At 45.0% G+C, this 11,989-nt stretch overlaps 1 protein-coding gene across 2 annotated transcripts; it reads left to right on the top strand.

Moving 5' to 3' along the window:
- The first annotated feature begins 891 nt into the window (after positions 1 to 891).
- On the top strand, positions 892 to 11,298 carry TFAP2C (transcription factor AP-2 gamma). Of its 2 annotated transcripts, XM_073308855.1 has the most exons (7): positions 892 to 939; positions 3,475 to 3,951; positions 4,420 to 4,471; positions 6,226 to 6,448; positions 7,118 to 7,236; positions 8,836 to 8,977; positions 10,136 to 11,298. In XM_073308855.1, exons 1-7 carry the CDS (start codon positions 892 to 894, stop codon positions 10,419 to 10,421), a joined length of 1,347 nt encoding a protein of 448 aa, XP_073164956.1. In that variant the 3' UTR covers positions 10,422 to 11,298. The 2 variants fall into 2 exon arrangements, with proteins under 2 accessions (XP_073164956.1, XP_073164957.1); XM_073308856.1 differs by lacking the exons at positions 7,118 to 7,236; positions 8,836 to 8,977.
- Positions 11,299 to 11,989: the final 691 nt, after the last annotated feature.

Raw genomic sequence — 11,989 nt, 5'->3', positions numbered from 1 at the left:
GAGTTCGTATTGAGCATGGCAAAGGTGGTGCTTTTAATACAATTTATTAAATTTTACCTCTACTCCAGCCCGGGCCAACGCGAGCTTTGCGTGGCCGGCGGGAGAGGGTCCCTGTATGGGGCAATAAAGCAGTTTTAAGAGGGAAGGTGGAACTGGAATGTCTGGAGCCATTTCTCCTCTTTATTATGGCGCTCATCAGTCTAGGCATTTAAAACCCCTTCCCACCACTCCTGCTCCCGCTCAGTTGCAGACCCTTTACAACAGACAGGTTGGTCGGCTCTGCTCTCGAGCCTCACGACTCTGGGCTTCCCAGTTCCATTGAGCGCATCTCATGGCTTTGGGGCTGTGTCCAGGACTTCCCCAGAGACACCTCGGCGTGTTCCTACTCAGGGGAAGCGGGGAGCCTCATGGATAAAAAAAACAGCGTTACATCCGCGCCTGAAATCTAGCTGCAACGCGCCCTGGGCAGCTTCCCCAGCCAGGCGCGCGTGTGTGCGCCCTGGGCAGCCTGGAGCTTCCCCCAGCCATTCGTTTGCGTCCTGGAGAGGATCCAGTCTAGCCCAGAGCGCAGAGAAGGAGTGGCTCTGAGCTGCGGGCTGCCTCCTGAATGGCTGGCTCTGAGCCGCCCATAATGAATGCCCAGTCTCCCAATCCATCCCTGGGGAGGAGTTATGATAATACTATTGCCATTAAGGGCGTCTGGGCAGGGAAAAAAACCTCAGTGACTCTTCGAGGGAAGATTAGTCCCGAACCAATCTTCATGCCTGGCAACTAACAGAATCCACCCGGGGGAGCTGCTCTTCCCCAGCACCGACTTGGATATTTACTGCTTTTGGGGCTGGGGATCTTTTCTGATCTACTATATACATATATTTTTGGACACTGGACGCCATGTTGTGGAAACTAGCAGATAATGTCAAATATGAAGAGGACTGCGAGGTGAGAGCTAATAGCAGTAGGTGAGGGAGGAGGGAGAAGGGGCTTTGTGTGGGTGTCAGCATCTGTACATAAATAGGGGCCAATCTAGCAGTCTTTGCTTGGGCAAGAGATCCCCTGGCTTCCAACGGACATCAGGATTGGGCTCTTAGTCCGCTTCTGTCACAAACTCCCTATCAAATCGGAGGATTTTAAGATTTTTTGTTTCCTGTTAGATGGTGCGCCGCAGATTATATAATCTCCCTAAACGCTGATTCTCCTGCTGGGAATTGCCCAGATGAATAGGGAGTGGGGTTAATGGAAGCGATGTGCACCTTTAGGCTTTAAATCTGGTCTCTTGTCCCCCCGCCCCACGTTTCTTTCCTTGCAACATTGCCACCCCGTCTAGCTGGCTGCCAAACTTGTCAGGCTTCCTCATTGGTGTGTCTCTGGCTCTGAGCTATTGAAAGAGAGGGACAGCAAAACCCTACTAGTACAAACCAAAACCAATTTCTCTCCCCACCCCATCCCCAGGAGAAACTCCTTTAGATCCTGCCAGTCCGGGAGCGCCGCTTGGGAGCAGAGCAAATAACTCTGGGGGTGGGAGGGGGGAAGGAGTTCTGAGTTTTCTTCTTCCCTCAACCAAACGGATGTGTTTAATCCGCTCCAGATTGTGCCTGCTCCCCAGATAAATCCGTGCACTAGTCCCACGTTAAGCAAAGTTCGGCCATGTTTGTGTGTGTGTCTCGGAGCTGCAATGCGCCCCCAGACGGGGAAAGTTTGGTGTAAAAGCAGAGCGCACACCGGAGCAGGGGGCGGCGGGTGCCCCAGCCTGTTGGACTGGTTCAGGGGGACCCAGGGTTAGGACTGTACCGCCATGGGGAGCCAGGTGGGAGCTGCCGCCGGGGAGAGATCTAGGGAGGAGAGGTCCGGGCTGCGTGGCAGCCAGTGGGCGCCCTTGGCACGGAAACTATTTAGCTGCCAGCCTCAGCCGGGAGCGCAAAGGAGCCAGCGCCTGTCGCTGGCCCTTTACCCAGCGGTACAAGCGACTCCCACTTGCCCACGGCCCGGTAGGGGGGAGATGATTGTCTCCCACCTCTTCCCTGGGGCTCATCCCAGATCGGGGGCGGCGAGCATCTCACCGGGCTGGGGGAAGGGGTGCATGGGGTGGGGAGGCTTCCTTTTCAATCCTGATTCGAGACCTGCCCGTTTCTCTCACGAGAGTCGAGCAGCCTTGCGAGGGATCCGCGGTAATTAGCAGATCAGCGCTCAGGTGCCTGGCCGCGTTGGCTTATTCCCACGTTTCCCTACCCAGCCCTCTTTCCTTGTGAAACTTCCCCCACCCACCTCCTGCTTTTTGATCTCTGAAAGCGGCAGCGTCTCCTCCTTTGCTCCATTGGTCATGGTCTGTATGTTTGGCTCCTACAGATTAGCTGCAGTCCCCACTTCACGCTCCATTGGGACCCCATTGAGACACCCATTCTCCTCTTATTAACCAGCCCTGTTATTTTAATGACCGTGAAGCCAGAAGCTGCTAAATCCCGGGATCAATTCAATTGAGACATTTTAAGCTTTGATTGCTGAGTTTTTAAATCCGAGAGTTTCAGCTGAGGCGACTGGAGTAGTAGGACTAGCCCTCTAAATGGCCAGACAGCTATTCGGACTCTGAGCTGAAACTCCCCCCCCGTACCCCCCAGGTGCGCGGTGCGCCCCCAAAGCAGAGCAGACGTGAGCCGCGAGGTCTTTGGAGAGAAGGAAAATCAACTAAGAGAGAGGTTCGAACTGGGCTCGCAGTCAGTTTAGCCGCTCTCCCCCGATTGCTGATGGGGTTCTTCAGCGCAGCCCCGTTTGCCCAAGGGTTTGTGTTTAAACTCGCCCACAACTGACCACTTACAGGGTATTTGAACACCCCCCCCCCCCACCACACACACACTTTGAAGCCAGGGGCCTCAAATCAGGCTGGACAGGAGGCAAGGAAGGGAGCTTCGCCCCTCCCTCACCTTCTGAATTAGTTTCTCAACTTTAATTTAAAAACTTCTCTGCTACAGCAGCCAGAATTCCTCACTTTGTAACAGTCACTTTTTTACAGATTCCTTCCCCAGACTTGAGTCTGAATTTATTTTAGGAAGCGAATCTTCTAATCTTCTAATTCCCGGCTCCACATACTATCCCCACCCCGGCTGTGGGATGAGTTAATTAGATTCCTAGACGAACTGCTAAACGTTGAGCTTCTTCTCTTTCTTTGCTCCCGCTCCCCCAAGAGGGTGACTCCAGCCCCGAGATTCCCTCTACAAAGGCGCGCAGGGTGTGTGACCTGGCCGTGCGGAGTGGGGCAGGCAGCTGTGTGTGTGTGTGTGTGGGGGGGGGTTTCCTGGCCTAGTTCCAGCCGCGGAGAGTTCCGCCGTTGACTCCCCCGGGGCCAGAATTTCCTGCCTGTTCCCAAGTCAGGCGCTGGAAGGCAAGCGATGGGGAGCGGGGACCCCCTGGCTGTCAATGGGCAGGGGCTGAGGCTAACCTCCCCGCACTAATGGGCTTCTGTTCTGTCCCTTTGCTCTCCAGGACCGGCACGACGGGAGCAGCAATGGGAACCCCCGGCTCCCCCACCTCTCCGCCGTCAGCCAGCACTTGTACAGCCCGGGCCCCCAGCTCTCCCATTCCGGGACGTCCGACTTCCAGCCCCCCTACTTCCCGCCCCCCTACCAGCCTCTGCCTTACTCCCAGGCCAGCGATCCCTACTCCCACCTCGGGGACCCCTTCTCCATTAACCCGCTCCACCAGCCTCCTCCCCCGCCGCCCAGCCAGCAGCCGGCCGCCTGGCCCAGCCGGCCAAGCCAGGATCCTTCCGGCCTGGTCCATCATGCCAGGCCTGGCCTGGTCCCTCACCTCTCGGCGCTGGAGAGCGGCTCGGCCGGGGGCAGGCGGGAAACCTACAGGCGCTCCGAGCTCCTCCTGCCCCACGGGCACGGGCTGGACGCTTCCACGCTCGCCGAGAACCTGGGGCTGCACGAGATGGCTCACCAGATGGAGGAGGTGCCGGTAAGTCCCCTGGCAGGGCCTGCTCCGTCTGGGGTCCTGGCTACTCGCGGTGGCCGAGCCCAGTCAGAGCAGTGAGCCTGATGCCGGCAGGGCTTGAGAGAGAGCAATTAACCAGGGTCTCCAACCCCGCGGATACATTCTAGAGTGGGTGTGAAGGACACGGGGGGGGGGGGGATCTTAGCCCCATTTGGGGGTGGAGTGGGCTGGATGCGAGTAGAGAGGCCAGAAAGCATCAGCCCTGGAGGCCAGGTGCCCTGGTGTGTCTGAGGGGCTTTGTAGCTGCTGCTAAGGGGAATGGTCCCGCTTTGCGGTTTAGCTTCGATATCTTTCTTAACGCAGAGAAAACTAACCCCCCCCCCATCAGTCAAAAGCTGGAATCAGTGGGTGCAGGGGGTGGAGGGATCCATATGGACTCCAGAGTCACTTTATCTAAAGGAACTGTATTCCCCCCCCCTCTTCTCTCTCCAGAATGTGGAAGATCAACACTTATTAATGCATGACCAGACAGTCATTAGAAAAGGTCAGTAGATGGCATTCTGATTTACTTTTCCTTCTCCATAGACGAAGTTTGATTTGTAGATGATACGTATGGCAAGTTGATACTTTGTTCCATTGCTTTAAGAGGATCTGTCTAAACGCAGGAAGCCCGACTTTTATTGCATGGTGGCTTTAGCTATAGAGGAACGCTCTGTTTTTATCTACGGTGATATTTAATGGTGGGGATAGTTTGGAAACTGCGCTGCTTCCTTTGGCATGTCGAGTACAAGAAAGCCTCTCTTTGCAAACCTTCCATTGCGATGGGAAGCGAGTTGCCCTAAGTATCAATGGCACCAGCAGACTGTCGCTGACACCTGAATCTCTTATTCTGGACCTTTGTGCTACAAGTAGCCGTAAGAGCAAAACGATGCCGTTGTGTTTATTGCTTTCCGCCTTAGCTAAAGAACAAATGCACTTATCCAGGAACGGGATTTAAATGCAGATCTGACATTTAATTTTCGACGCAAATTCCTTGTGTATACAATGACACGGGGGCCGGTTTTGCTAAGAATGTGAGGCAGGGGTCCGTTTGCTGTTTCGGTAGTAGGACAGAAAGGAAGGGGCTTGGTTTAAAATCTAGCGAGGAATTAGTTAAACTAGCACAGAGCCATTTGCACTCCATGGTCCTATAAAGCGGTTAGACTTTATCTGGACTGGAATGGTTTGTAGCTGTTTAAACAAGCGTAAAGCGCGGATCGACTCTCAGCTTAGTTTACAGTCTTGTTTTCCTGTTTGCAGACAAACTTGCGCTTTGTAAATCAGGCAAGTTTTTTCTAGAGACTGAAGTGGGACTTCAGATATATATTTATTTGAGGGAAAGCAGAAGCGTTTGTCAGAAACGCTGCCGACTGCCGAATTAGCTCATGGGAGAACTATTCTGCTCTCAGAGACACCACTTCAGAATCTTCCTTGCTGGTGAACAAGACCAGCCCTTGCTGTTTAACCCTTTCTTGCATTAGTTGCCCATAGCAATGATTCCGTCTGGCTACATTTCGTTGGTAGATTAGTATGATCGGTTTACAAATATGCTCGCACTGAGGTTTAATGTCCCTTTGCAAAGTCTGTTGCCCCATCTCATGGTAACGATAACCGAAAGCAAAACTGATGGTGTTAACTGTTTTCAGCTGTAGATATTGAAATATGTGGCAGGAATATACTGGAATTTAATTAAAGGGAGAGAGGTAACTTCTCTGAACAGAGACTCCATATCTGGAGGCAGAAGATGAAATTCAGTGCTGCTTGGCACCCCCTAACTCCCATTATACCTATTTGGCCCTGGTCTAATGAGGACGGGAGACCTCTCTGTGCCTTTGGTTTGAACGAGATTTTTGTCGATAGCCGAAGGATACTAGTTCCTGCCTACCATTGTACATGCTTTACAGCCCTGATGCTCATTTTTATAAGCCTGAACTTGCTAACTTCCAGGATATTATGTCCCTGGTGCATGCTGAGTTTTGACTGCACATTTAAGGAAAATAAGTTATATTCTTAATTGAATGTAGCAACTCTTGAAATTTACTGTGACAACAAAACTAGCCACAGTCCATTATTAGTGGTACTGAGGCTAACTGTGGCATTGTTGGATCAGTTACTCAGGACAAGATCCAGTGGTGGATGTTTAAATGGAGCTAAACATTAGTTTTGTGTTAGACTTGTAATTTCCTCTCTCTCTCTCTCTCTCTCTCCTTTTTTTTTTTTTAAAAATCAAATACCTGCTTTTCCACCTGGCTCCCACAGGTCCCATTTCATTAACAAAAAACAGCTCGCTGAGTCTCCCCTGCCAGAAGGATGGATTAATTGGAGTGGTGATAAACCCCAATGAAGTGTTTTGTTCTGTTCCGGGGAGACTTTCTCTGCTGAGTTCCACATCTAAATATAAAGTAACAGTAGCAGAGGTTCAGAGAAGGCTCTCGCCTCCAGAATGTCTAAATGCCTCCTTGCTAGGAGGAGTACTCAGAAGGTAGGTAGGCTACCCTTCTCCCTCCTATCCCCATGACTTTGGTAATCCTGTCTTTTGTTGTTCCTTTTTGCAAGCATTGTATAAAACTGAACTGAATAACTGGTGTCTAAAGCATTTTATAAAACTTAAAAAAAATAACACTGAATTCTAATAGGCTTTGGAAATAAAACTCCTTTGCACCTCTGGCGCTTCCCAAAGTGAAGTGCTATAACAGTTCTCACAACAAATTCTCATTCCCTGTTAAAATCTGATTCCATCGCTGGAACTGCACAAGGAGAATTTTCTTTTTTCAGTGACAAATCATCTCCCTGTGGAAGTGTCTTGGTTACTATCTTGTGGTCTTATAAGACATTTCCCCCACTTCTTATTTTTGCAAACCGTTTAATTCATATTACGTCCCATTATTATAGCTATGTTTTTATTATGGTATAAACTTAAAGGCAAAACATATTTGATTTGGTTTCTGATGTGTGTTTTACACTGAGGGGTTTGTGGCAGAGCCTTAAAAAAGTAGGTCATTGAAAAACAGAGAATCAGCTTTTTATTCCCCTCCCTCCAAAAGAACCTCATTAAATGTCAGTAACTTGATTTCCCATCTTTTAAAATAATAAGTATGTCCCCTTGAAGCTAAATTAGGTCACATCTCTCTCTCTGTCTGTCTACTTACAGAGCCAAATCTAAAAATGGTGGCAGATCATTAAGGGAGAAACTGGATAAAATTGGCTTGAATCTTCCAGCTGGTAGAAGGAAAGCTGCAAATGTGACATTATTGACATCTTTGGTGGAAGGTCAGTCCTGTGTGTGTGTGTGTGTGTGTGTGTGTGTGGAGGGGGTGTTTTTGATGGTTTTTAAAAATTAATAAAATGACTTTTCTGTATAAGGCTTATAAACTGTAATCCAAACACTGACAGGATGCTGATCAAGCCTAGAAAAAAGGATAGACAGACAGCTATTTTAAAAAACAAGTTACAGGCCATTAACAAACTCTGCTGCCTGTTAGCCCTCCCAATGCTACTATAAATGCAATTATGTTTTGGTTTATCTCCTCCTCAACTCTAGTTGTTCATGCCATCCTTCAGATCAAATAGGGATATCTGACTATATTCTATTATTCTGTTATTTTTCAACTTGATCATATCTGAACTGTGACTAGGGAGCTGAACCATTGCATTAACTTCAGTTTTCATTCACGGAAGCCATTCTGTGTAAACTAAGGAATTCTACATAGTTATTTCCATACTGTAGTGAAATTGACAGGTGTGAGAGCAACTCCTTTATACCAAGCAGTTCCAAAGTCCCCAGTGGGATCTAGCTTGTTTAGTCTCTGGCGTATGTAGAGAAGGGATATTTCGGGGGGAGGAGGCGGAAGCTTTTCCAATTTTGAGGTCTTATATATTAGTGAGTTTGACTTCCTATGGGGAGGCTTAAAAGCAGTGGAGCAGCAGACTCCAGTAACTGGCCCTACCTCAATCACATCCTCAGAAGCTTTCCTAATAAACATGCATATAAAGTGAGATTTACAGCTTTTGACTTCCTGATAGGAAACTGGAGCTCATTTAATTTGCAACATGTTATGTGGTCCCTGTATTAATTTAGCTGGGCCTTTTAAAAACGCAGCTTCTTGTTATTGCTATAGTTAATGGAAATGGAAGCAGCAATTTAAGTGTGAACAATACTTTGAAAATATCACTGTCAGGTTTTTTTAATCTACATTATCTCAAAATATTGTTCTAACTTTTACTTTATTAGATCCTTATAGGAAGGTAGAATTGGAAGACCAACAAAAGAGAGAGAAAGCTTGTCTAATACATTGGTGTGTCTGTGTATTACACTCACGCTACAGCTAACCAATAGTTCACAGTAAAATTCAGGGTTTTTGTTTGAATAGATAGCTTTAATTAACTACTAAACAGTAGCCCGTCAGTTTTAATACAATAATACAATCATCTGATAAGTTGCACAAGTGTGCAAAATCTATTTAACTTCAAAATTTTACCGACAAATGGAGATCAGTTGCCAGCTGTGTGATCATGATAAGAATATATGCCCTTTAATCATTTTAAGGTGAAATTCTATCTGTACCTATGCAACATAGCTAGATACAGAGACCCATATATAGTCCTCTGATACAAAGGGAACCAGAACAATTATTTTTTGTAGCACCTGTTATGCAGGTTTTTCTCAGTGTCTCTTCCTCAAATTCAGATGATCTATTAATTAGGAAATAACAAACAGTATGGGGAAGATCATACTAACAATGGCTTTTTCAAAAGTGGGGGGTATATTCTGAGAATTAGAGTTTTTGCCCATATTTCTCTTACCTTCTAACAGTGAAGGTTTAATTATAGGATCTAAAACATTCACCTTATCACATGTCCCCACCCCAGGTGAAGCTGTACATCTTGCTCGTGACTTTGGTTATGTATGTGAGACAGAGTTTCCTTCCAAAGCAGTGGCTGAATATTTAACCAGACCACACTTGGGTCGTAATGAGATGGCTAACAGGAAAAATATGCTTCTTGCTGCAAAGTAAGTATGGAGGGCTAAAGGGGGAAGAAAATGCTTTTTGGGTTACTGGAAGAATGTGCGATTCTGTAAAATACTATTTGATTTTTGCTTTTAATAAAAAACAACCCCTTCAACCCCCCCGCCCCTCAAAGGTCCATGTGAATCGGTAATACCAAAGTCAGCATAAACCCTTATGGTATAGTTGAAACCTACATGGTCTATAGAAATGACACTAAACCTCTACAGACTAAAACAGAAGGAGATCTTTTCTATAGAATTTTTACATCTGGCTAATTTTAATATTGTATAGCAGGGATCTAGGATCTAATGAAAACCCACTGGTGTCAAGAGAGAACCACATTGACTTCAGTGGGCTTTGGATCAGTCCCGTAATACCTCTTAAATACAGCACTCCATATCCGATAATGTAAGGACTACTCTTTTTGTACTCTGCAATTACAGGGGTTTTTTGTTTGTTTGTTTGTTTGTTTTTAAAGGGCATCACGTTGTATATCCTGCTGAATCAGTGAAGTTCACTCAGTGTACATGAAATGAGCAAAGCAACTTAAAAATACATCTGAAACTTAGGCCCCTGATCCCGCAAGCATTTATGCATGCGAGTAACTTTATGTGCTTGAGTCGGCCCATTGACCATTCGTGTGTATTGTTAAGTTGTATTGTTACGTGCATAAGTGTTTGCAGGATTGGGGGCCTACATTTCTGATGAAGAGGGTAAATTAAATGCCCCAGTTCAGATGCTTTATCCATTGTAAATCACTTAAGTGCATCTGTGGAAGTTCTCACGGACACTATCCCTAAATTGATTTAAAAAAAAATACATAGAGCAATTGAAGCAGAACCAGCTAGACACCAAAGCAGAAAAGATTATCCTTTGGAAAGTGTGTGTACACGTGTATGTATATAAAGCTTGTCCAACACTGACCCTAAAAAACAGGCTTTATTCTATAATTAGACTGGAGAATATCCTTGTAGTGATGTAGGTGTAATAGAGTGTAATTGAGTTCTGAAATCCCTTTGTGATTGCTACACAGTCTGAATCGCTGGTTATTTCAATTTAAAGGATTCTGTATCTTGCTGCTTCTTTTCTTAGTGCTAAATCCTCTCACAGAGTGCCTTGCACTTTCCAGCATAAAGTCTGAACCCTTTTGTGTCTTTCAGGCAGATATGTAAGGAATTCACAGACCTCCTCACTCAGGATAGAACTCCTCTTGGAAACACTAGACCTAGCCCAATCTTGGACCCTGGCATCCAGGGCTGTTTGACTCATTTTAGCTTGATCACACATGGCTTTGGGAGTGCTGCCATCTGTGCTGCCATGACCTCCGTCCAGAACTACCTAAATGAAGCATTAAAAATAGCAGACAAAACGTATATGAACACTGGCGACCAAAGTCCTGCAGAAACCAACAAAAACATTGATAAAATGGATAAGCACAGGAAGTAAAATGAGGGAAACCAGACTTTCAAACTGTTCCTCCAAAACACAGACTGGGATCTTCTTGCCTACGGGGCATGTAGAAATTTGGTTACTTCTCCTTCTCCTTCCCTCAGCCACCTTCCCCCCCCCATCCCTTTTTAAAACAACAAAACATCTTATTCAGGATCTTCACTCCCTCTGGATCTGTAAGACAAGTCTTTCTAAAGCTGCAGTTCCTCCCTTAACTGTGGAATCCGTTACCAGAAGATAAGTACTGGTGTGAGTGTATTAAAATCCTTTGCTGTTAAAGTGGTGCTATAAAGTCTTTGGTGGAAATATACTAAGAGAGACGTAGAGTTTTCAAACATCTAAGTATCTAGTGGTGACCAGCGACCGTGTATATTTTTTGAGATATGGATTTTGGATGGGATACTCTTCATTATCTGGAAAAACATCAGGTTTTTAGTCTTTAAAGCCAACAAAAACTATAATGCAGTATTAAACAATGGTATTTAGATTTATGTACATGGTGTATTTTATAAACACATGACAAACACCGAGATCATTTTGTTTTGCTTTATTTTCAGACTACCGTAGGAAAAAAAGTGAAATCAGTGTAGATGAAAGAACTGTTTGATGCATTTGATATGCTTATTTTAATATTTTTTTAATGGAAATATTCAGGCTTTTAAAAATTGCAGTTGTCCACAGTGGATATTGTCTTTTTAAAAAAAGACCAACAAAAACAACACGCCCCCCCTCCGCCCCCTAAAGAATTGCTAGTGCAAACTGAAAATAAATGCTTTTAGAAAATCTTTTTCTTTGTCTAAGGATGTTGCAGCTTTATCCACATATTTATATCTGGTCTCGTTTTTAAATTGAAAAAGAAAAAAAACTTGAAAGAATAGGCATACACTGTAACTTTTTTTTTTTTTTTTTTTTTAAAGAAAACATTGTTTGCCTATTTAGGGGAAAATATATATAAATATATTTCCAGGGAGACTTTATGTGTATTAAGGGAAACAGTGTGTTGAATGTACATATTTATTTATGTGTAATTTAATGGGATTTGTAAATAATGGTGAACTTTTTAATACTTTTTTTTATAAATGGGTTTCAAATTTTAATTTTGGTAAGTATTTCAAAGGTAATGGGGTAAGCTAAATACATCTTTAGGTTTATGCACAGGTATGTTATACAGGGTATTTAAGATTTTATTTTTTAATTTTATTTTAAATTCTCAATTCTTGCCACTGAAGATTAGATTTAATCTGAGGGGTATGTTCTACAAAGCAATAATTTTTGTGTACCATTCGCCTGAGAACTGAGTAGAATGAGTGCATGAGGTACGGTGTGTATGTGAATAATGGAGGTTCTGAACTACTCTTTGCATATTTGTATATGTTCCCAATATAATTCTGATGTATATGATAACCATATAATAAAAGTATTCTGGATAGAAGCACTGAATGTCTTGTTACCCGGAAAGTGTTTTCTTTCCACAATTTGTCAATATGGGACACGAGAGGACGCTGTGTATTGTTGTAATTACAGCACTTTGTTCAGATTAACAGAACAGAAATATGTAGTTGTTT

This window comes from Lepidochelys kempii, chromosome 13 (assembly GCF_965140265.1).
Source record: "Lepidochelys kempii isolate rLepKem1 chromosome 13, rLepKem1.hap2, whole genome shotgun sequence".
Classification (NCBI taxonomy): domain Eukaryota; kingdom Metazoa; phylum Chordata; order Testudines; family Cheloniidae; genus Lepidochelys; species Lepidochelys kempii.
The sequence above is the reverse complement of the archived record's forward strand: the minus strand, read 5'-3'. Positions and strand labels throughout refer to the sequence as shown.